The sequence below is a fragment of the Schistocerca americana genome, chromosome X, assembly GCF_021461395.2.
Source record: "Schistocerca americana isolate TAMUIC-IGC-003095 chromosome X, iqSchAmer2.1, whole genome shotgun sequence".
In the NCBI taxonomy this organism is placed as follows: Eukaryota; Metazoa; Arthropoda; class Insecta; order Orthoptera; family Acrididae; genus Schistocerca; species Schistocerca americana.
In genome coordinates this window covers 919,366,974-919,389,521 of record NC_060130.1, presented here as the reverse complement: position 1 = coordinate 919,389,521, position 22,548 = coordinate 919,366,974, and the positions used below count along the sequence as shown (strand labels likewise).

The following is a 22,548-nucleotide window of genomic DNA, read 5'->3' as shown; positions in this document are numbered from 1 at the left end:
TTCTGAGGGAATGTCATCTACTCCAGGTGCCTGGTTTCCATTTAGGTCTTTCAGGTCAAATTCTTCTCACTTAATCATCTAGTTCCTATTCCTTTTTCATAATACTGTCTTCAAATCATTACCATTACATAGTCCTCCTATGGAGTCCTTCCAACTTTCACTCTTCCCTTCTTTGCTTTGTACTGTTTTACCTCGTGACATTCATACAGCTGATTCTCTTTTCATCATAGGTTTCTTTAATTTTCCCATATGCATCATCTGTCTTTCATACACTCATGCATGCTTCTACAGCTTTGCATTTGCCCACTAGCCACTCCCACTTTGCCATTTTACACTTCTTATCAATCTCAGTTTTAGACGTCTATATTCCCTCTTGCATAATCTGCTGCATTTTTACACTTTTTGCTTTTGTCAATTAAATTCCATGTCTCTAATGTTACCTAAGGATTTCTACTGGGTCTTGTCTTTTTACCTTATATGATCCTCTGCTACCTTCACCGTTTCATCTCTCAAAGCTATTCATTTGTCTTCTACTGTATTCCTTTCCCTTGTTTCAGTCACTCATTGCCTAATTCCCTTTAAAACTCTCAATAACCAGTGGTTCTTGCAAGTTATTCAGGTCCCACCTCCTTAATTTCCTACCTCTCTGCTATTATGTCAGTTTTATTCTGTAGTTCACAACCACTGAATTACGGTGAAAGTCCACAACTGCCCCCCAAAAAATTTTGCAGTATAAAATCTGGTTTTGTGATCTTTGTCTTATCATTATATAATATAAGCGAAACCTTCTGGTGTCTCCAGGTGTCTTCCATATAGAACCTTCTTTCATGACCAAGTGTCGGTAGTGAATAAATTGTGTTGTGGGCAAATATTCTACTAAGTGGTTTCCCCATTCATCCTTTACCCAAGCTTTTTCTACTGTTTGTCCTTCTCTTCCTTTTCTTCATACTAAATTTTAGTCTCCCATCAGAATTAAATTCTTGTCTCACTTAATTATTTTTACCTCATCATATGGTCTTTCAATCTCTTCATTTTCTGCAGCTCTAGTAAGCATACAAATTTGTACTACTGTGGTGAGTAATGGCTTTGTGTCCATCTTGGTTATCATAATGCATTCACTATGCTGTACATAGTACATTTTTATTCATTATTAGACATAACCCTTCCTACATTAACCCTATTTGATTTTGTATCAATACCCCTGTACTCACCTGACAAGAAGTCCTGTTCTTCCTGGCATTGAAACTCATTAGTCCCGCTGTGTCCACATTCGACCCATCCACTTCTCTTTTTAAATTCTGTAATCTACCTAACAGATTAAGTGAGCAAACATTCTACATTCCAACTTGTAGAAAGCCAGATTCGTTTTTCCCAATGACAACATCCTTCTGAGCATTCTGCTCCAGGAACTGAACAGACTATGTAAGTAAGATGATTTTCCCTATATGAACTCATGACTTGAAGTTGGCAGTTCCAAATGGAGTTACATACAAGAGGAGGCTAAATGAGAAAGTAACTTGACAATACATTAAGCTTATGCAACAATTCTCTTTTTCACTGCAGAAGTTTAAACCAAGTAAAACTTTTCCTGGAAAAAATTCATATCTCTGTTGCTACTACGCAGTCTAAAGTTATTTACCAACATGCTCTTTTTCCTAGCCAGAACATCCATCCATCCATCCATCCATCCATCCATCCAATTACCTTAATTACCATAAGATGAGGTTTTACCAAATTTTTAATTAGAGAAAAGAAGTGTCACCTTACATTTGCAGTAATGCTTTGGTTGCTGAGGTCAACATTTTTACATCGTGTAATAGCTTAATGTAAGTTCACAGATGAAGTTTTGATAGCTGAGATCAAATGCAGATATACTTTGATGATTTCAAAAAGATGTGAGAGTGTGTGGTGGCACTAACATGGGTGAATATGAGGGAAGTAGTGGGGAGTGGGCAGCAAATTTCATCGTGCTGCCAACCACACGAAATTGCATTTTATGAACATCTACCATGTTTAACCTGCTGTTTACCTGAATCTAAATATAGTCTGCACTGAACTAAAAATATAAATTTCTATAGGAGAGAAACTATTCTAACACACATATGTTCACACGGAATACCCAAAATATGTCATAATAAATGAAACACGAGGTTCCAACACCACCACTAATGCAGCTACTATTTGACAGCACTGTCGGTTTTCAAAATGGCAATAAATGACAAAAAACACTGTTAGCCTGAAGTGATCCAGATTCTGTCGAATCAGTGCCAAGAGGCCGAGAGGATAACATACTGTTGTTATTCAATTTGCTTAATGATGTAAGAACAGTAAATTGTAATGATCAATAATGGATAAATTGTAATGATCAATAATGGATGTTAATCACAGCTGTGGCTCTGTTGAGAAATGTAGATCTAGGGGTTTACAGTTAATAATTGGTTCACACAGATAATACAAAACTAATTTTATGCTAATGGTTATTCATGACACAAAGACCACAAACAACTGTGCAGCAGGAAGACAATTAGATATTACAGAAGCAAATGTTCATAGGTGGTGTCAGATGAATCATGAATTACTGTATATACACGAATAATCCATATATACTTTCTCCTGAATTTAAGGATGAAAAACTGAGGTGCACATATTAATTGTAATTATGCTCCAGTTCCTGTCATATTACAGCGTTGTTGCAGCCTCAGTCTGTGGCGTGTAAGTAGTACATTAGAAGTTAAGTATTAACCACTTGTTAATTATGGCTAGAAGTTCTCATTATCACTCACACACAGCTAAAGGAAAACTGAAAATAGCTGAAGAAGCAGAGAACACTGGAAACTGAGCAGTGGGAAGAAACTCTGATGTTAGCAAGGATTGTATTCATGAATGGCGAAAAAACAAAATGCAGCTTCAAGAAACAAACAGAAATTGCCAGGCATTTCATGGCCACAAAGCGAAGCATCTTGACCTTTAAAAAAAAAGAGGCTTTGTGATAATGAAGTTGAGAAACAACAATATGGATGTACAGTGACTAGTGAAATGTGGCAACTCAAAGCACTGGATTTGCCAAACAACTAGGCATCACCAGTTTCAAAGCTAGCAGAGGCTAGCTATCAAGAATTTTCAATCGAAATGGATTAGGGTTCCAGAGGAAACTATAATCACTCAATGGCTTCCAGGCAATTATGAGGAAAAAGTAGTGGATTTTCATCGCTACATGATAAATTTGCACTGCAAACATTCCTATATACTATCGCAAATTATTAACACAGATCAAACGCCAGTCTATTTTGAGATGTTGCTTGACAACACTTTGAAGAGGAAGGAGGACTCCAGCATCACGATACGAACTGGTGGCAATTAAAAGCAAAGGCATACAGTGATGATGTGTGTAACTGGCGATGGACAAAAGCTATCACCGAATGTGATATTTAAAAGGGAAACTATTCCAAAAATGTCAGTAAAAGGCAATTGCTGAGAGCGAACCTGAATGGATGGATGGATGGATGGATGGACAATGACCTTGTGGTTGTCAAAATTTTGGCAACATTACCCTGGTGCATTACTGAATTTACATAAGGTGTTGGTCCCAGACAGTTTCCGCAGACATAGAACTAGAGAAGTGCGAGACAAGTTACAAAAAGGGAAAACTGACTTGGCTATTATTCCTGCAGGCCTAACATCTGTCCTGCAACCACTAGATGTGTGTATATATCGGCCATTTTAGGTTGCACTTAAATAGTGATACACACAATGTATGGCTGATGGAAACCACACGTTCACACCGAGTGGAAAAACCCAGCAGCCCAATCTGTCCCAGAATTGTGAGTGGGTGAAATATGCATGGGGCTTCATTCAGTTACCATTGAAGGAAAAATCCTTCGAAAAAGGTTGTATCACAAATTCACTAGATGGAAATGAAGACAATGCTCTATGTGAAGATGGCAACGACAGCAATAATTCTCCTGCTACCCCCCCCCCCCCTCTAATGAACCACGTACTTTTTTAAATAACTTCACTGCTAGCTTCTTTTGAAAATTTTTTTCTAAATTTAAACAAAAATGTCAGTTTCTTTCTTCTAAGAATGGTTCATCCATACGGATACCCAAAAATTAGCTGAAATCTCAAAAATGTTAAATACAACATTCAGCGTCCACAACAGATATTCACATTCCACAGTTTAGACTAATGAAGTCCAACTGTACAGAAGCTGGAACGTAGGAAAACAAGACTTCGCCTCTCCTAGTCATGAATGTGACAAATTAATTGAGACTCAGAAGGAGTCTAACTAAATAAATTTAAGATAATACTTGTTTCATGTCACTGTAACAACAGCAGAATGTTTTTACCAGTTAATTACAAGGATCTAAGAAGCTAAGTTAACCTCTTGGACATAGTCAGTATTATGTCAACCAATAGTCATTTGAAACACAAGAATTCCACTTTTCTCATCTTGTATGGATATAATAATAATGATTTGACTTAAACATAAGATTAATACTCAGAGTTTGTATATGGATTTTCACAAAGAAGTAAATGTTACATATATGGCCCAATTACCTGCAGTCGCTTTGTGCTTTCACTGTCTGGATCAGCCTTCACTTTGCATGCAACAAGTAGCTGTGCTGTTGAAGATGCCACCTGTTTAGCACTCGATATAAGCTTCTCCTCACTTGACATACCCTGAACGAGTGAGTTGGCTGATTCTACTAGACTGTGTGTGGCTGCAGCAACCAGTCGAGCTGCTGAGATAAGGCCTTCTGACCACTGACCGTCGTCAGAGCTAGTCAGAGGTTGCCGACTTACCTGGAAAAAAACCCAGAATTTATTTTTCAACAACTCTTGAACATAACTATTAGCAACCAGTCTGCACTGAACACAATGCGAAAGGGCTATTATACACTTTTTTGTGAATAGCTGCTGCTTGAAAAGAATGTTTTCCACTGATGATTTTATTTTATTTGTAGTTCATTTAAAGTATTTTTGTCTTTGCATATATTTAAAATGGTGAGGCCTACAACAATAAATGAGTGGGGGAAAAGTTAGGAATCACAGACACACAGCAATATGATAAAGAACACACAGCAATATGATAAAGAACACATAGATAGCAACAAATATTTTATTTACATCTAAGAACTTCATTGTATCTTAGCTGCACCACTCACTTTCAAAATTCAATACCTTGTACAATACTATGCCTAGGAGTTCAGAGTACCACAACAGGCAAAAGTGGGACATGACTGCAATATTGGTCTTTCCTGAAGTATTTGTTAATATGGTGTTACAGCCTGAAATACATCATCTGTAAACATCTACATATTTTAAACAACTACTGTTCAATAGTATCTTTTTCTTTCATGACTCAACAAATAAAAAAACACCCACCGTAAAAAATCCTGAGTGTCGATCAATAAGCACTCAGTGGCTATCCACAGGGAGTGAAACGCATTCAAACAGTGATGTAAAAATTAAAGCTAACAGATGTTTTACAGAAATTTCTTCAGGCCTCAATTTGATGTATTAGTATACAAACTCCCTTGTTTGTAAACAAATTTATAAGTACAACAGTCTTACATTATATATTTCAGGATATAATATTTAACACTAATAGCTGCCCTCTCCCACCTGCATACATGCCCCCCCCTACCCCACTTTTTTTTTGTTTTTTTTTACCAAAGCTGCTATGACCTGGTAGATGTTTTCAGTTGCTTGAGTACAGTGCATGGAGGGTTTTCAATAAAATGTAAATACTTTATTGCCACCTGTCAATAGTTCTCTTCCAACTGCACATCTACATTTCATCTGTGGACTGTCTCGTCCTTAAATTACTGTCAAATCAAAAAAAACTATTAACAGTGTTCTATAAACTTGCATACTAATGAGGATCCTCACTCTCTTTCATAAAAATATTCTAAGCATCTGTAACTTTATCCTGCCCTGTAGGATTTATTATTATTATTGTTATTATTAACAATTTATCAATTTCTTTTGTTTTTTCAAAATGTTTCTAGAACCTTTGTGTGTTAGTAGGTTGTTATCAAATGAAGATAGGGTTTAATGTCTCATCAACAACAAGGTCTTTAGAATGCGAGCACAAACTTGGACTGGGTGAGGATGGTATGAAATTGTAAACGTCCTTTTCAAAGAACTTGTTCGAGCATTTGTTGTAAGTGCTTTAGGGAAACCTCTCTCTCTCTCTCTCTCTCTCTCTCTCTCTCTCTCTCTCTCTCTCTGCTGCTTAACATGTATCCAGTAAGTACTGATTTACAGATATACTGACTGATATTTATATCCTGTATTGTATCACCATGTGGTTTATTTTATTATTGCTATTCTTCAATTTAAACAAACTGATGACTCTGTAAGATGAAATTACTGAAGAAGAAACTTAGGTTATGTTTGGAAAATACTAGACTCGGCAAATGCCATATTGAACCAAATATTTAAGGATTTGTTTGAAGCGATTTAGACAAATGAAAGTATCATAAATAGTCATATGTTATCATCACAATAATAAAAATATTGCAAACTAATTCCACAACATTTCAGAGAAATGCTTAGAAAGCATTTTTGAATATGTATAAGTTCAATGATGGCACACAAAAATTTCCAGAGCTTATGATATACAGGTTGTTTCAAAATGTATATGAGTTTTAAGGGTTTTTAGCATTTACTACATTAAACTTACAATTATAAATAATACATCACATAAAAGAGCAACTCTTACAGTTTCTCTTACACGTCTTCAGTGTGAGCACCATTTGTCACACAGAGTCGAAAGGCAAATTCTTCCCAAACTTTGCTCAGTGTATGTGCATGGAGTAATTTTTGCAAAAATGCTATTTCTTAAGTCTGGTAGATCAGATGGCAGCAAAAGCATATACCATGTTCAATTATGAAGCCCCAGAGATAAAAATGTCATGGTGTCAGATTCTGTGTGAACCTGGAGGTCACGCAAAACAAGCTCTGTCACATGGCAGCTTGCGGCCAGACCAGCGGTCGTATACAACGTTGGTTAACCAATTGCGTATTAGTTATGTCAGTGAGCCGGCACGCCAAATTGCTACCAAATAAAGTTCTGTTGTTCAGCTTCTTCCAATTGAGGAGAAAGGCATAGTTGTAGCGCATAAAGATAAGAAACACCACTTTCAGCTGCTTCACCGAAAAAGAAAGATCCATAAACCTTCAGCTGGGATATGGCACACAAAAATCACTGATTTTAGGTGAGTCTCGTTGCAGCTGTACCACCTCGTGGGGATTTGTTGTTCCCCAGATGCACACATTATGTGTCTTCACATTTCTGCTTAGGTTAAACGTCGATTCATCACTGAAGACGACATAATACAGAAAATCTTCATCATCAAGCAGCAACATATGTTTTGCAAAGTTGGCACATAAACCATATTCTGTAGACTTTAGAGCTTGTAACAACTGCAAACGATAAGACCATAGTTGTAAATGTCTCCTTAAAGGTCTCCACACAGACTTCGCAACTACCCTTACGAACTGATTTCTTAGGACTAAGCATGAAAGACACTCACTCGTTCAACACGTTCTTCATTCGCTCTTCGTTGTTCCACATTTTTTCCTTTGCACACAGGTATATAGAAACAAAACTGTTTGAGTTACACTTTCATTTGATGTATTATTTATGATTGTAAGTTGAACGTTAAAAATGCTACAAACCGTTAAAACCCGTATATTCATTTTGAAACACCCAGTATTTATGATGTCAAATATCACAGTACTTTGTCTTACTAAAGTCTTGAAGTGTAACCATTTTCAACCAAACATTTGCCATGCATGTAAAGGGGAAGAAAACAGTCAGAGACTACAGGAAGGACATGCATTAACAATAATATGTCATAGAGAACACTTTTATGAACTGGACTCAATCATTACAACATGAACTGATTCCTTCTAGCAGTCCTCTTTCACTCAGCAGTTCATTTTCCTGAGCTTCGAGATTCACTACTCTTCATCATCTCTCCCTCTGAACCTCACCCATTCTGCTCCAAAAACTTTCTTTCAGTGCACCCTTGCTGCAGGCAGCCACCCCCCAAACACGTAGTTCTCGTAAGTCTCCCAAATTGCTTCACATACACACGTGTCTTGTGTATTGAGTGTGTACTGTCTGTTATTCTTCTATGTTCATGATTCCCCGATCCCACCCTTCCCCTCCCGACGTATAAATCGTTCAGCTTACTATCCAGAACTACTATGGACTGGAACTATTAAACCATGCCCTGTGTGAAGGCATTGATTACATTTTACTGTGCTCATACTCACCAAAATGCTTCCAAAAGTCATATCCCTGCTACCACACTCTAGCCTCATGCACCATATCCTTGGGAAAGATCTGGTTTCAATACCCACCCATTCATTCACCGTCTGTCTATGACTCATTTTGGTTGTTACGAGCACACGTTGATGAGCCAAAACATAATCACCATCTGCTCAACAGCATTTTGATCCTCTTTTGTAATGCAGTACAGAAAAAACACTGCACAGTAAGAATTCAACAAATCATTGGTAGGTTTCCAGATGTATGTGGTAACGTGATGTGTATGCATTTAACACAATTTATGAATATTATGGGCTGGTAGTTCATGAGTGCGGAGCTGGAGCCCAATAGTGTTCCAGATGTGTTTCATCAGTTTCAGATCAGGCAAATTTGGTGGCCAAGATAACAGTATGAGTTCATCATCATGCTCCTCAAACCACTGCAGCACGATTCTGGCCTTGTGACATGGACAGTTATCCTCGAGTAAGGTGCCTACGCTATCTAGTCATGTACGAAGGTGGTTTGCAATAATGTTCACGTAGTTCACAGCTGTCATGATGCCTTTGATTACTAGCATAGATCCCAACATAATACTGTCCTCACAGGCCTACACCCGTGACCCAGTGCAAGTATTGAGCAGCCATTTGTCTGGATGCCAGCATAACTTGACATGATCATCAACTTGGTGTGACAAGAAATGTAATTCATCAAACAAGTGACACATTTCCATTGATCCGTGGTTAGGGACAGGAAAAATTTGCTTGTTGTGATAAATGTGAATCCTGCCTCAAAATGTACTATTACCTAATAAATGCTATTTCATAGTAAATTGTATCCAGATGAACAATTCCATTGTAGTTTGAAATAAGTTTTTTTGTTCTGCATATAAATATAAAAAATGCAACCAATTTTTTTGTTACTGGTGTTGCACATCATCCCGCGAAGCCCAATTTGGTAAGATCATTTGCATAAGAATGTGTCTGGAAACCAAAAAATGCAGAAGCACAACAATGTATCAGTGGACTTGATGCTCTGGTGCCATTCCAACTGTGAGCAGCTGAATGGGCTGTATGAGAAACATGCTGCGTAATGCAACATAGTAGTGGGACCTAGCATCTTAGAACAAAGAAACACGTACATTTGTTTGTTGGCTAATGTTCAAACATTCATGGTATGATGCATGGCAGTTTGAGGTAGCAAGTATTTCTAACTGTGGTTGCATCGAATATTGCTAGCAGTCGGGCCTGAGCTATCTTGTTAACAGTCTGCCAGTCTTAACCAGCAATTGTGCAGTAGTTGTTCCCAAACATTGTGTGTTGTGCATTGCTCATGTTTTCTTTTTAATCTTATTTAGAAATGAGTGGAAAGACTAACCCTGGTCCATCACGAATTTCAATTAGGACCCTTACAACAGCAGAACAAGCTGGCAATTCCTACAACAATATGTTAATTCTGCTTTGACAGGACACGGTTGCAGACTACTGCACTGCGAGAGGGAGGCAGGGGCTTGTTTCTAGGCACTGCTCCTCTCCCTTCTAGTGGTCAAAATTCCACTTTGTTCACACTCACAGCCGTCTAAATGTATATAGTGTCCGCACTGGTGACCCGAAAACAAACCCTGTCTCATATTTTAACTGCGTTGAAATTCTTCCCCTAATATTGGAAGTTATTTTCATTTCTATTTCTATGCTAAGCCCATTCTACCTGCAGTGCTGTCAAGTATGGGTTGCGTATCTCTGCATGACCATGAATGGTTGAAATTAATATTTGTGTGGATTTTGTAGTCATTGACTTGGTCAGGAAAAGTAAACCAATGTTGGGAAACACATTAAATCAGAAATGTATTCAGTTCGATGGCAGCAAATTTGACTGCTTCTCAATAGAACAGATGTTTGTTGAACACTTCAATACAGCCAAAGGAAAAAAACAAAGGCCATTCCAGAAAAAAAACTAAGTTTTTGCAAATGCAAACATTCCAGCCAAAAAGTTCACCTATCAGCACTTTTTTAACAGTCGATTTCGAAGCACTACATCTTTGTCTTGACTCGCCTAGTTGACAAATAGTTGTGAATTTTGCAAAAAATAGATGCTACATTTTCCAGACCATTTCCCTGGTCTAACCTGGATGATTCCATGCCCACTGCAATCTTAACTGATTATGTCGGGTCAACATGGGAACAAGTAGGCCTCATCTGCTGTGGAGCCCCATGTTCAACATTGTGCACTGAATGGTGTGCTTTGAGAGACATATGCATGCACTAGCACCATGCTCTGACATTAGAACTGAAGCAGATTGCCACCTATTCTGCTTTATAGAGTGGGCAAGCCTCAGATCTCCATGTTCTGTGATGGGGCACGAATGTCCAACAATTTGTTGTCTACTTGTGGTTTCACCGTCCTTCAACCATTTTCCACAGAGACGCATGACAGTAGCACATCCTGGGGGCCAGGCCATAACAATCTGCCCGTTGTCAAAATCACTTATGTCAGTGGATTTCACCATCTTTGGCCTCTATCACTGCTAGAATTATTCCCCATTCACCCCTGCCCCACTTATATAACTTCCCTATTGCACAACGTACCAATACCACCAGGTGGCAGTCAATCTCAATGGTGGGAAGTGGGCATAATGTTTTGGCTCATCAGTGTATCCTATTCTGTAAAATGCATGGTCACTTGTAAAATCAGCCCTGTCCTATACCAACTTTGCTGCAACCACTGCACTCTTCCTAAGCCAAGGGCAATCTTGACTATAGAGGTGCAAAGACCAATACTCAACATGACATGTAAGTCTTCCCAACCTAAGCAATTTGTATCCTCTCTATTAAGCACCAGCTCTTATGCAACTTCCTGCCTTTCCTCCTGCTTCTATTCTCCTGCCCCCTTTATCAAGTACATCTCTTTGCGCTTTAGTTTAGTTTTCTCATTTACACTTGCTGCACCAAATTTCTCTATCATTATGTCCCTCTCTCATCATTCTTCCACAATACTATGTCACCCACCTCTTCAACATTTTTTCCTTGTGTATGGATTTGCCAGTTTCTTGCTCAAACTTGCAGAAACTTTTTCTTATGTATGGATTCACCAGTTTCTTGTGCACACTTGCAGAAACTGTCTCCGCCATTTCGTACCTATCTCTCTAGGTAACAACTAGCTCTTCTACTGACTCTCACTGACTACATATGTGATCACTACATGATCTAGTGAAACCATAACACCAGGAGAGAGAATGTGTGTGTGTGTGTGTGTGTGTGTGTGTGTGTGTGTGTGTGTAAGGAACTGAAAAAGGGCTGTATTTTGATAGCTGAGCAACAACTGTAACTGCTTCATTGTGTCTTGTCTGCTGCTCATTTTTCCCCTGTACAGTGAGTGGAAATTTGTTGTCATGCCACATTTTCACCTCATAGCCCAAACTTTTCCTTACTGAAATTAAAGTACAAGCAATAACACAGAATATTAACTCTGCAACTGATAATATTGATATTAAGCAACACTGATTTCCAACAGTGCAAGCACTAAAAGTCCAAACAGTAGCATTGTTTTAAGCAGATTAGCTGTGTATTTGAGAGGGTGCAGGCTCCAATCTTCACCCAGACATCCTGACTTAGGTTTTCTGTGATTTTTCAAAAATCACTTCAGGCAAATGATGGGACGGTTCCTACTTTAAGGCCACGGAAGACTACCTGTCCCATTATTCTCAAACTAAGCCTGTAAGCATGTAAATGCCTGTATATGTGAACTATGTTGTTTTTTATTTCTTAAATTACAATACTAAGACATTTCCAATACCTCAGTAAAAGTGATCTACGGATGAATAAAGCTGCTGCTTCAACAACTGTTCTAATATTGCGGAAATTTTCCCCGATTTACATAAAAATAAGAGTGTTTTAGGCATTGGGATGAAAATTTTAAATAAATTACTGTAGCTATTCACTACATTCAAAAAGACCCATTCAATCAGCAAAATTTTAAAGGTGGAGCCAAATAAAGGCTTCAGGTTAACACAAAAAGTATAAGACAGCTTCCATCCTACATATACACAGCTGAAAAAAAACTCACTTTTCCTGTTTCAATTAGTTCCCGTTGGGCAGCTGAAGCTGCTTTCACTAGAGCAGAGTTTGCAGCAGCAATTGACTTTGCTGCCTCCAGTATCATCTCATCAAAGTTCAAGCTCTCGTCAGCTTCCTGTAAAATATAATGTTCAGTTCCACAAACATATTAAATCTTACGTGGTACTTCCTATTCATCAAATACATTTTGCAGGCAAGGAAATTTAAATGAAACATATTGGCAAAGAAATGAAAATTCTATGCAAATATGAAATAATTTTGCATCACAACTTATGCTGATAGACATGTGACAAATAATTGGATATTTATTTTTGTAAATGAAATATACAATCAAACTCATATGAATGCATACTGAAAACCTAAACAACAGCAGGAAAAAATTGAACATTATTCTTAAAAACAGAAAGCCATATTGCACACACATTCAGACTACAACAAGCTTTTAAAACTATTTGTTGTGTAAGTAACTGCTAGCCTTCAACATGCAGCCTACCTAACAAAACCTAGTAGATATACAGTGCTGGTTTGTGTATTTGAATTATTTCAATACCTGTGGCTTGTATTAAAAACAGTATTACATTTGAAGCCAAAGTACGCAAGCAGGAAATACAAAACCCACTTTTAATGCTGACTACACAAATGTAAGTATGTACAGTGAAAAACATTGTCAATTTTGCAATCTAGCTTGTATAAAAATGCCACAACTAGCAAAAAATTTTAATGATATATCCACTGACAAATTATGTAACTGTGAAAGGAAAAGCCTCAAAGCAAACTGTTCTGAAATTGCACTGTAAAGCAATATATTGTAGGCAGCCACAAAATTAATGCTGAAATAGATACTAAATGAAAAAGAAAGTTGTTATGTGGAAGTGCTACAGCATCATGGTAAACAAGTAAATAAGAAACTCACATAGAGTGGAGAGGAAAGAAAGGCATCAATTGGGCAACAAAAATGCAAAAACAAAGCACTGACAATGTTGTATTTTTAAAATAAAGCTACAGTTTACACTGAAAACAATGAAAGAGCAGGTTAGTAATTAACTACATAAACAGTTTAATTTAAACTTACATTACATTTTGTCTTGAGCAGTCACTGACAGACAACTTTTGCGTGCAGAATGAATTATTGTCTATGCTTTAAATGGCTCTTTCACATGCATTATTAATATTTAAAAATAAAATATTCACATAGAATTCAGCAACAGCAGGGAAAAGGTTTCTACAATAGAAATCAAGCAAATGAGTCTCAAATGCTAAAACAAACCACCTTCAGTGAAATTTCCTGTTTCCTAAGTCATATTTCCACTTCAACCACTGAAAGCTATTCAGAAATTTATGAGATGAAACAGTATTAAAATGATTATTACTTGTGTGCAAATTGATAAGTAATCACAGATTTCCAGGATGCACAAAGCATTTGTTAAGAGAAAGTACAGTAGAGAGAACAGAAGCAATGACAGCCACGCTAAACTAAGTTTCAGAGGAGAAGCTAATCCCTTCCTTCACCGACTGGCAGCCAAGCAGAAAGGTTTTCTGTGCATGTGTCTGAAGATGCTGCTGGACCCCCCTCTGTAATAATATGTTTGATTCCTGGGTGATAATCTGATATTACAACCAAGAATATCAAACATATCTCACAGCGGTGGGGCTCATGGTGAAGTAGTCTCCGGCCCATCACGAAAAACAGCAAGTGAATGAGACAGTTATGTTAGCAGAAATTGTAGAAAGAAAATTCACCTTAACAGATTTCCTGGGTCTAAGACTAGCCAGTTTTTTGGCAGCAGCATCAATTGAAGCTGCAGCACCTAGAAGTTCATTTTCAGCAATCACAGTTGGATCATCTGGATCCACCCACTCCGTACCTGAAACCATATGATATTTATTTTACAATATCCGAAATGTCAAGACAGTAGTCTCATAATGTGTGTTTTAAATAGTAGTACAATTAATTGTTTTCATATTTTATATGATTATTCTCCCAATTGATGAAACAGACTGCATTATTTCTAAAGTCACAGTAATAAACAGACTATAGCATGCCTCAGAGAAACAATATCATTTACTGCTTCAATATCAGCACACTTGTAGTACTTTTTGCCCATTTTCATTATGTCTGCAGATGTCTGCTGCAGTTCACTAATGTCTTTTGCATGATCTTCTCAAGTTTCATAGTAAAAAGAAAATTTTTTCTAGTGTTCTTATTTCATAACTTTATGCCATTTGAGGTCACACACGTGTACAATTAATAATAATAATAACAATAAAAATAACGATTATCCAGAAATTATGTTTTCCACACTGCAAAAGTGTGGTAGGGTACGTAATACGAAAGTCAAGTGCACATGATATATATTCAGGATGTTGTATGCATGCGACAGTTGACACTTCCTGAAAACTCTTTGCATTGTTTAGAGTCTCAGATTTATTTTCTTGTCAACTTTGAAGTCTGATGTAAGAAAGCGTTCCAAAGGAAAGATCGTAGCAGTGATCAAATTTTACCATCAACTCAGTCTAATATATGGATCAGATGTTATGAGCAAGCAAATGGTGCATGGCCAGGGTAGGCAAATTTCTGAAGGTCACCAAAAGTTCACGGTGAAGAGTGCAGTGAGCAGCATATTATAAATAAACATCAATTTTTAATTACAGAACTCTGCAGTAATTCCCTGCAGATACCTCGGTACATGTTGCACAAAGCTGTTATAAAGTACCTGCTATTACACAAGTTGTGTAATAGATGCATGTCTGAGAACCTAATACTTAAAAATATAAAACAAAATGCAGGCAAGCATGATTCACATTTGTGGCCATATTGTAGTGATGTTGATAAAATCTTGGACATGACTGTCACAGACAATCAATTGTGCATTGCTCACTTCCTTCCAGAAATCAAATCAACACCTGAACATCACAGTGATTCTTCATGCAATACCAAATTAAAACCCGATGCCACAGAAGTTGATGTGAACTTGGTTTTGCTCACTGACTTCCTGCATTGAGGTGAAGAGATGAACTAACCATCACTAAAAAAGACTGCAGTAACTGAAATGAACCATCCACAACCAGAGGCAAAGAATTTCAGTGCAGACAGCATGCTGTACGAATTTCACTGGAAGTAATTTGAACATCCAATCTGTAGTTATGCATAATGTCAGAGCTAAGTATATTTGAACATGGGCAAATTTTTGGTGCTTGTGTGTTGGGTGCTTCCATAATGAAGACAGCTAGCATGTTTGGCATTTCAAGAGGCACTGTACCAAAGATTTATAGCACATATAGGGATATTGAAAAAACATCATCTATTAAGTCACAATGCGGATGAGTGAATATTGAGTGATCATGACCAACAGTCACAGAAGAGGATTGTATCGAAAAATAAAAGGACAAAGGCAGCAAAAGCCCTGCAGAACTGAATGTCACACGCGCAAACCATGTCAGCGCCAAAATAACATGAAGGGATCTCCATAAGCTGCGAACAGCAGTTCAAGCTGGGGCCCTCTTAGGAACACGGCTGCCAAGGAGGGGAAGGAAGCCAGTGTGCACTCCGTGGGTGGGGGTGGGGGGTAATTCCGGATGTGCAAAGGGTGCTTCTGGATGTCATGAAAAGTACAGGGCGCAGTAAACTGCAGGAGTAAGTTAGGAGAAATGGTAAAGACTGTCAGTCTTGCTTGTGAGATTAAGGTGGAGCTCACCATCTGCAGCATTGTCGACAGAACTGACTGTGGTCCTTTGGTGCAGAGCCAAGTGGAGGGTCTGAATCAGAGGCTCAGGCGGTTCTGTGACCATGTAGGCTGAAGATTCCTTGACTTATGCCATAGGGTGGTGGGTTTCCAGGTTCTGCTTAATAGGTCAGGAGTCCACTACAAACAGGAAGTGGCTACACAGATAGCGGGGGTTTTTTAGGTTAGAGGGTCTCAGGAAACCACAGAAAGAGTGTCCGTCTAGAAGGGGGCAGGTAAAACACAGTAAGGTAGTTGTAGAAACGATCGGTATTGTAGTTGTAAATTGTCGTAGCTGAGTTGAGTTGAGAAAGAACCTGAGCTCCAAGCCCTAATAGAAAGCACTGAAGCTCAAATAGTTATAGGTACGGGAAACAGGCTATAGCCGGAAATAAGTTCAGCCGAAATTTTTTCAAATGGCCTAACAGTGCTCAGAAAGGATAGATTAAATACAGTTGGTGGTGGAGTATTTATTGCTGTCAGAAGTAGTTTACCCCCCTGACTAAGAAGATATAGTTTCTGAATATTTCAAAGAAAACTTGAGTCTCATTTCAAATATGTACCCCACTCATACAATTACAGACAGTGGTGACTTCACTCTACCTTCAATATGCTGAAAAAATTATACGTTTAAAGCCGGCAGCAGACATAAAATGTCATCCCAAATTGTACTGAATGCTTTCTCAGAAAATTATTTTCAACAATTAGTTCATGAGCCCATTCGAAGCGTAAATGGTTGTGAAAGCATACTTGAACTCTTAGCAACAGATAATCATGGACAAATCGGGGGTATCATGACAAATACAGGGGTTAACGACCACTGGCCCTTATCACTAACACATATACAGAGTTTGAACATTATGAATTACCTCAAAGAAGACGATTTATTGACACACAGTCAGCACAGATTCAGAAAACATCGTTCTTGTGGAACACAACTAACTCTTTATACTCATAAAGTAATGAGTGTTAATGACAGGGAATGTCAAATTGATTCCATATTTTTAGATTTCCAGAAAATTTTTGACCTCTTTCACTACTGAAATCATTTTCCAAAATTTTGAGAATGTGATGTATTCTCAGATAGTATACCAGCTGGGCAACAAAAATATCCTCAGTAAATCACAGTTCGAATTTCCAAAAAGTCACTCTACAGAGAATGCCATTTACATGTTCATGCACCAAATTTCGCAAGCATTAAATAAGAAAACAGTGGCAGTTGGTATTTTCTTTGACCTGTGTAAGGCATTTGACTGTGTGAATTAATATTCTCTTACATAAAATGAAGTTTTATGGGCTTGAAAGTACAGCCAACCAATGGGTAATGTCATACCTCACCAAAAGAATGCAGAAAGCTGTACAATGACCTTCCCTCTAATACACAACATATGGATTTTTTTTTCCTCTCCAGATGGCACTACTATTGTAATCAGTCCAAACATACATAAGGAACAGAAGAAATGGTAAACAATTTTTTAAACATATCATTGACTAGTTTTCAGTGAATGTTTTTAAAAGAAAAAAAAAGAAAAGAAAAAAAGAAAAGAAAAGAAAAAAAGAAAAAAAAAGAAACACAGGATACTCAATGTTACCAACCTCCTAGCAGTGGTAAATGCAGCACGTGGTAAGGAAATATTAAATAGGGTGGAAACTTCAAAATTCTTAGGTGCTGCCCATACTGATGAGGGTTTAAACTGAAATAACATTTTGGAACATCTAAGACAACTTAGTTCAACCACATTTGGCCTTACAATCATTACAAGTCTTGGAGGGACACAAATCTGTAAGTTGAAATAGGTTGCATATTTTCATTCATTCAATAATATCATATGGAATAATGTTATGGGGTAACTAATGTTTAAGAAAGAAAGTTTTCATTACTCAGAAATGTGCTGTAAGGATTACATGTGATGCTCACCTGCAATCTTCTTGCAGCTATCTGTTTAAGAAGTTAGGCATTCTGACTACTGCTTCACAGTATATTTACTCCCTCATAACGTTTGTTGTAAATAACCCACTGCAGTTCAAAAGGAACAATGACGTGCATAGTTACAATACCAGAAGAAAAAAATGACATCCATTAGGCCACATTAAGGTTGTCTTTAGCACTAAAAAGGTGATAATGCTGCAATTCAGTAGTATAAAATGTCTAACAAACAGCAAAATAAAATTTGGAAACAAACTGAAAAGTTACTCCCTGACAACTCTTTCTGTTCTGTGGAAGAATTTCTATTATTGTAACAGGTAGTGGGTAGGAGTTACTAACTCATATCTGTACGTTTTATACTAAAAAAAGGCTTTTCAAGACCTGGCTATGTAGGGTGTGTGAAGAGAGAAGGGGGGAGAGGGACAGAGAAGAGAGAGGGGGGAAGAGGGGAAGGAGGGGTGGGTGGGTGGGTGGGTGGGTGGGAGGGAGGGAGGGAGGGAGGGGGGGAGGGAGGGAGGGAGGGGGAGGGAGAGAGAGAGAGAGAGGGGGGGGGGGATTCCAAACATGAAAGTTCCTAGCAGACTAAAACTTTGTGCTGGACTGAGACTCAGACCCAGAACTTTGGCATTGTTTTGAGTTTGAATCCGAGTCTAACACACAGTTTCAATCTGTTACCAAGTTTAGGTTGGGTTGTTTTGGGGGAATAGACCAGATAGTGAGGTCATCGGTCTCATCGGATTAGGGAAGGAAGTCGGCTGTGCCCTTTCAAAGGAACCATCTTGACATTTGCCTGGAGCGATTTAGGGAAATCACGGAAAACCTAAATCAGGATGGCCGGATGCGGGATTAAACAGTTGTCCCCCTCATGCAAGTCCAGTGTGCTAGCCACTGAGCCACCTCACTCGGTGTTACCAAGTTTCACAGAGGGCACATTCTGCTGCAGGGCAAAATATTCTTTCTGGAAACTTCAATCATGTCACAATTTTTTAAATGGAACTAATGAAAAAGTTACTCATAATACTGAGAAGTTAAGAGTGAAAGTTCAGAAAGCTTACCAATACTTGGTGTTATTGAATTGAACTGAACTGAATTGTTTACAGAAAACTAAACAATGAAACAAGACCAAGTGTGTGAACATCAATAGATATTTATATGTTTGATCAAGTCATCGTCCAGCAAAAGAGCAAGATATGCCAAATTTTGGGTATTTCAATTAATGACAAAAATAACCCAGAACTGGAGTCCAGCTGCTTGAAGAAAATTTTGCTCCTGCTGCTGTTATCCACAGTAGGAATTTTTATGCTTGGTTTGTGTACTAATAGTTAAAATGTGGAAACACATAGGAAACCCAAATTTTTTAGCATAAATTGTAATTGATCTACATGGATCAAGCACCTTATTTTCACTTCTCTTGTACACAGTACAACTTACGTAAGAACAATAAAGGCAGACAATTCTAGAAGTGCTACAGGTGAGTGAAATATACAGTTTACTAAGTTAGCAGAGCCAACAAACCATCAAGAATGGAGATAAGGCAGCAGTTTTAATAATGAATGAAACAAGTACTGAAGCCAGGGGACTAAATGATGGCCTATTTATTAGTGATAAAAGTTACAATGATACTATATTTATTAGTGATAAAAGTTACAATGATACTATATTTATTAGTGATAAAAGTTACAATGATACTATATTTATTAGTGATAAAAGTTACAATGATACTCTATTTATTAGTAATAAAAGTTAGAAAAAAAATTCACAGGAAATACAAAATTGCAGTTAAGTGACAGCATGACATTAGATGGTTCCCTGATGCAGTATATTTTGTGTGAAATAGGAGGGTGTGATAATTTTATAGCCTGCAAAACATGTAAGAGATGAACTACTGAATACAACAGTGCAGTGTTTCATTTTAACCCTTTTCTTTTAAAGGGTATTGTGTCATTGCAAGAATGAGTGAGTGGGATCTGAACTTAGTCTCTACATATTACAAACACAGGTCATACATTTCCAGTTTCTTCTACACTTGTACATAAAGGGAAAAGCAGAGGAGATGGCACTAACAACATCAACCAAAACATTATGTACATAAAGGACAGAAATAAAATGTGCTACAAAGACAGCAGAAAATGGAGATCTTTTCATGAGAGGGATTTCTTAAAACAGCACATTGGTTAGCAATGACTGTGACTGTATAATTAGTAATTAGCAATAAGTTAGTTGACAAAGGAAACAAGTAAACATAGTTTAAGGATTGTCCGCTCAGCCAACACAATACAAAGTTCTCCCCCCCCCCCCCCCCCCTTCCAACTGGTTTACCACCACCACCATTCGTAAACATGTGAAATACTGCTTTCTAAACTGACCTTTCAGTAACTCAGCTGCAGCAACCAATTCAGCCACACACTGAGCTATCCTCCGAGAAATTGGGGGCAGACCTGTGCGTGCTGCCTCTTGTGCACCAGCTCCTGGTCGACTGGCAATATGTAGAATAGTCTGCAGCAACTCACGGTACTGCACTGCCACATCATGTCCAGCACGTATTGTGCGCGACCTGAGTTCAGCTGTTTCTGCTGCATTTGCTGTTGCCTGAATTAAATAAATAACGTATTATGTGACTTATTTCTACTGATAGTAATATAGCTGCATCATTAGACAACAAAGTACAAATGGTTTAAAACTAAACTACAAAATATCTAGTCTGTATACCCATTTTTATTAGACAGATGTACAATTAATGTGACCAAATAAGCTTCATGAATTTGATTATAAATAATTTCACAAAAGCTAACACAGTCTAATGAACAAAAAGAACATTTTGCAGGTGAGAGATGAGATAGTTAGGGTTAAAGATTGAAAACAGCCTAGCTTTTTAAGTATCTGTTTGAGAAGAAAAACGCCGGTTTCCAGGAAACATATGGCATGTTAAGGGTCTGGCTGCACAACACAATCATATTTTGATTGTAATATTTTTAATCAGTACAAAGATATAATCTAAAAACTTGGAAATGTGTGAAGAAGGCATTGAACCACCTCATGGTCTGTCAAGATACCAGGCACTAACATTACACATCTGCATTCATATTTATATGCCACACGCCTTGTGTTGTGTGCAGCAGAGGGCATCTTTACACTGTCTTTTAATTCTACTCACTGAGGGTGCATGGGAAAACAATTGCTTGTACAGTGCTTAACCACCTTTATTTTTACACTATGGACTCTGTGTGATGTAGCAAGCTATGATAAATTCTTAAGAAATTTCTATGAAAAAAAGTTCTCTAAAATTTAAGAGCAGCATTTCATGTGCTGTGTGAACCTTTTCTAGCAGGGTAGAACACTGAAACTAGCTTTAATAAATTCAAGTTAATATGGATCCCCAGATAAGCATTCAATACTCAAGGATGGGTTGGTTGCATGTGTATCTAGTAAGCTACTGCTTTTGTGGGAGAAACAATCTTCTCAACAGTAATCTGTCTTGCTTTCAGCTTTAAAGTTTCGCATCTCAGGAGTACTATTATGAATGAAAAAGTAATGAAACATGGACTGATTTTCAATCCTTTGTGACATTTGCAGATTTCTTTTGGATTCTCTGTTACAACTGGTGCAATGTTACAACAAAGATAACTGATTCTACCACTTCTAGTGGGATTTAATTGGCTGATAAAAATTGAAAAATACTGTTGACAAATAAAGAGATTTTAGCATAACTCAAAAAGTAAGTTACAGCCTTGGCAGTTAACTGATGTGAAAGTGCTTCGGTTCATAACATTATGAGTGAAGTCCGGAGCCATTACAAGATAGACATAAATTGATCCTCCACAGATAGTGTTGAATAAAGCATATAGTCTAGAGGAAAATTTCTGTCTCAGATTTTAACATCAAACTCTCTGACTGTTCAAATGACTCTAAGCACTATGGGTCTTAACATCTGAGATCATCAGTCCCCTAGACTTAGAACTACTTAAACCTAACTAATCTAAGGACATCACACACATCCCTGCCCAAGGCAGGATTGGAACCTGCGACCGTAGCAGCAGCACAGTTCCAGACTAAAGCACCTGGAACTGCTCGCCACATCAGCCGGCTCTCTGACTATTGATTTAAAATAGTAATAGTAATAGTAGTAGTAGTAGTAGTAGTAGTAGTAACAACAACAACAACAAAGTAACTGGAACACACACAAGCAAGAGGCGGGCAGATTAGCATTTCCATACCTTGCAGATTGTGAGCATATCTGAAATGGCTTTACGGCCAACATTAGCAGCTACAATGATGTCATCCTGCTTGCAGCTATTGCCAGCAGCTACAGCTTTTGCTGTGGCAACTGTAATCGATTTTGTACAACGGACTAAATCCTCTGGAGTTGCTGAAGTCTTTGGCTGGTCAGGAGAATTAAGAGCCTGTACAAATAATGAGGATAACTTACAATGAAGTTCAGATGAGAAAGTAAACAGTTACAAATGTTGAGTTGGCAGAGTCATCACTACATTCATGTAATTATAAATGTATATTATATATTGTGTGCTACAAGGCAACTGTGGTGTT

At 37.8% G+C, this 22,548-nt stretch overlaps 1 protein-coding gene across 2 annotated transcripts in view; it reads right to left on the bottom strand.

Annotated features, from left to right (window-relative positions):
- The window catches only part of LOC124555077 (talin-1), a 280,294-nt gene that overhangs the window by 26,775 nt on the left and 230,971 nt on the right, over window positions 1–22,548 (bottom strand). For both annotated transcript variants that reach the window (XM_047128867.1, XM_047128868.1), the window contains exons 39-43: window positions 22,218–22,403; window positions 20,370–20,592; window positions 14,095–14,219; window positions 12,344–12,469; window positions 4,558–4,803 (exon numbers count right to left, since the gene is read on the bottom strand). In XM_047128867.1, coding sequence (XP_046984823.1) covers window positions 4,558–4,803; window positions 12,344–12,469; window positions 14,095–14,219; window positions 20,370–20,592; window positions 22,218–22,403 — 906 coding nt within the window. The remainder of the gene's footprint in view (window positions 1–4,557; window positions 4,804–12,343; window positions 12,470–14,094; window positions 14,220–20,369; window positions 20,593–22,217; window positions 22,404–22,548) is intronic.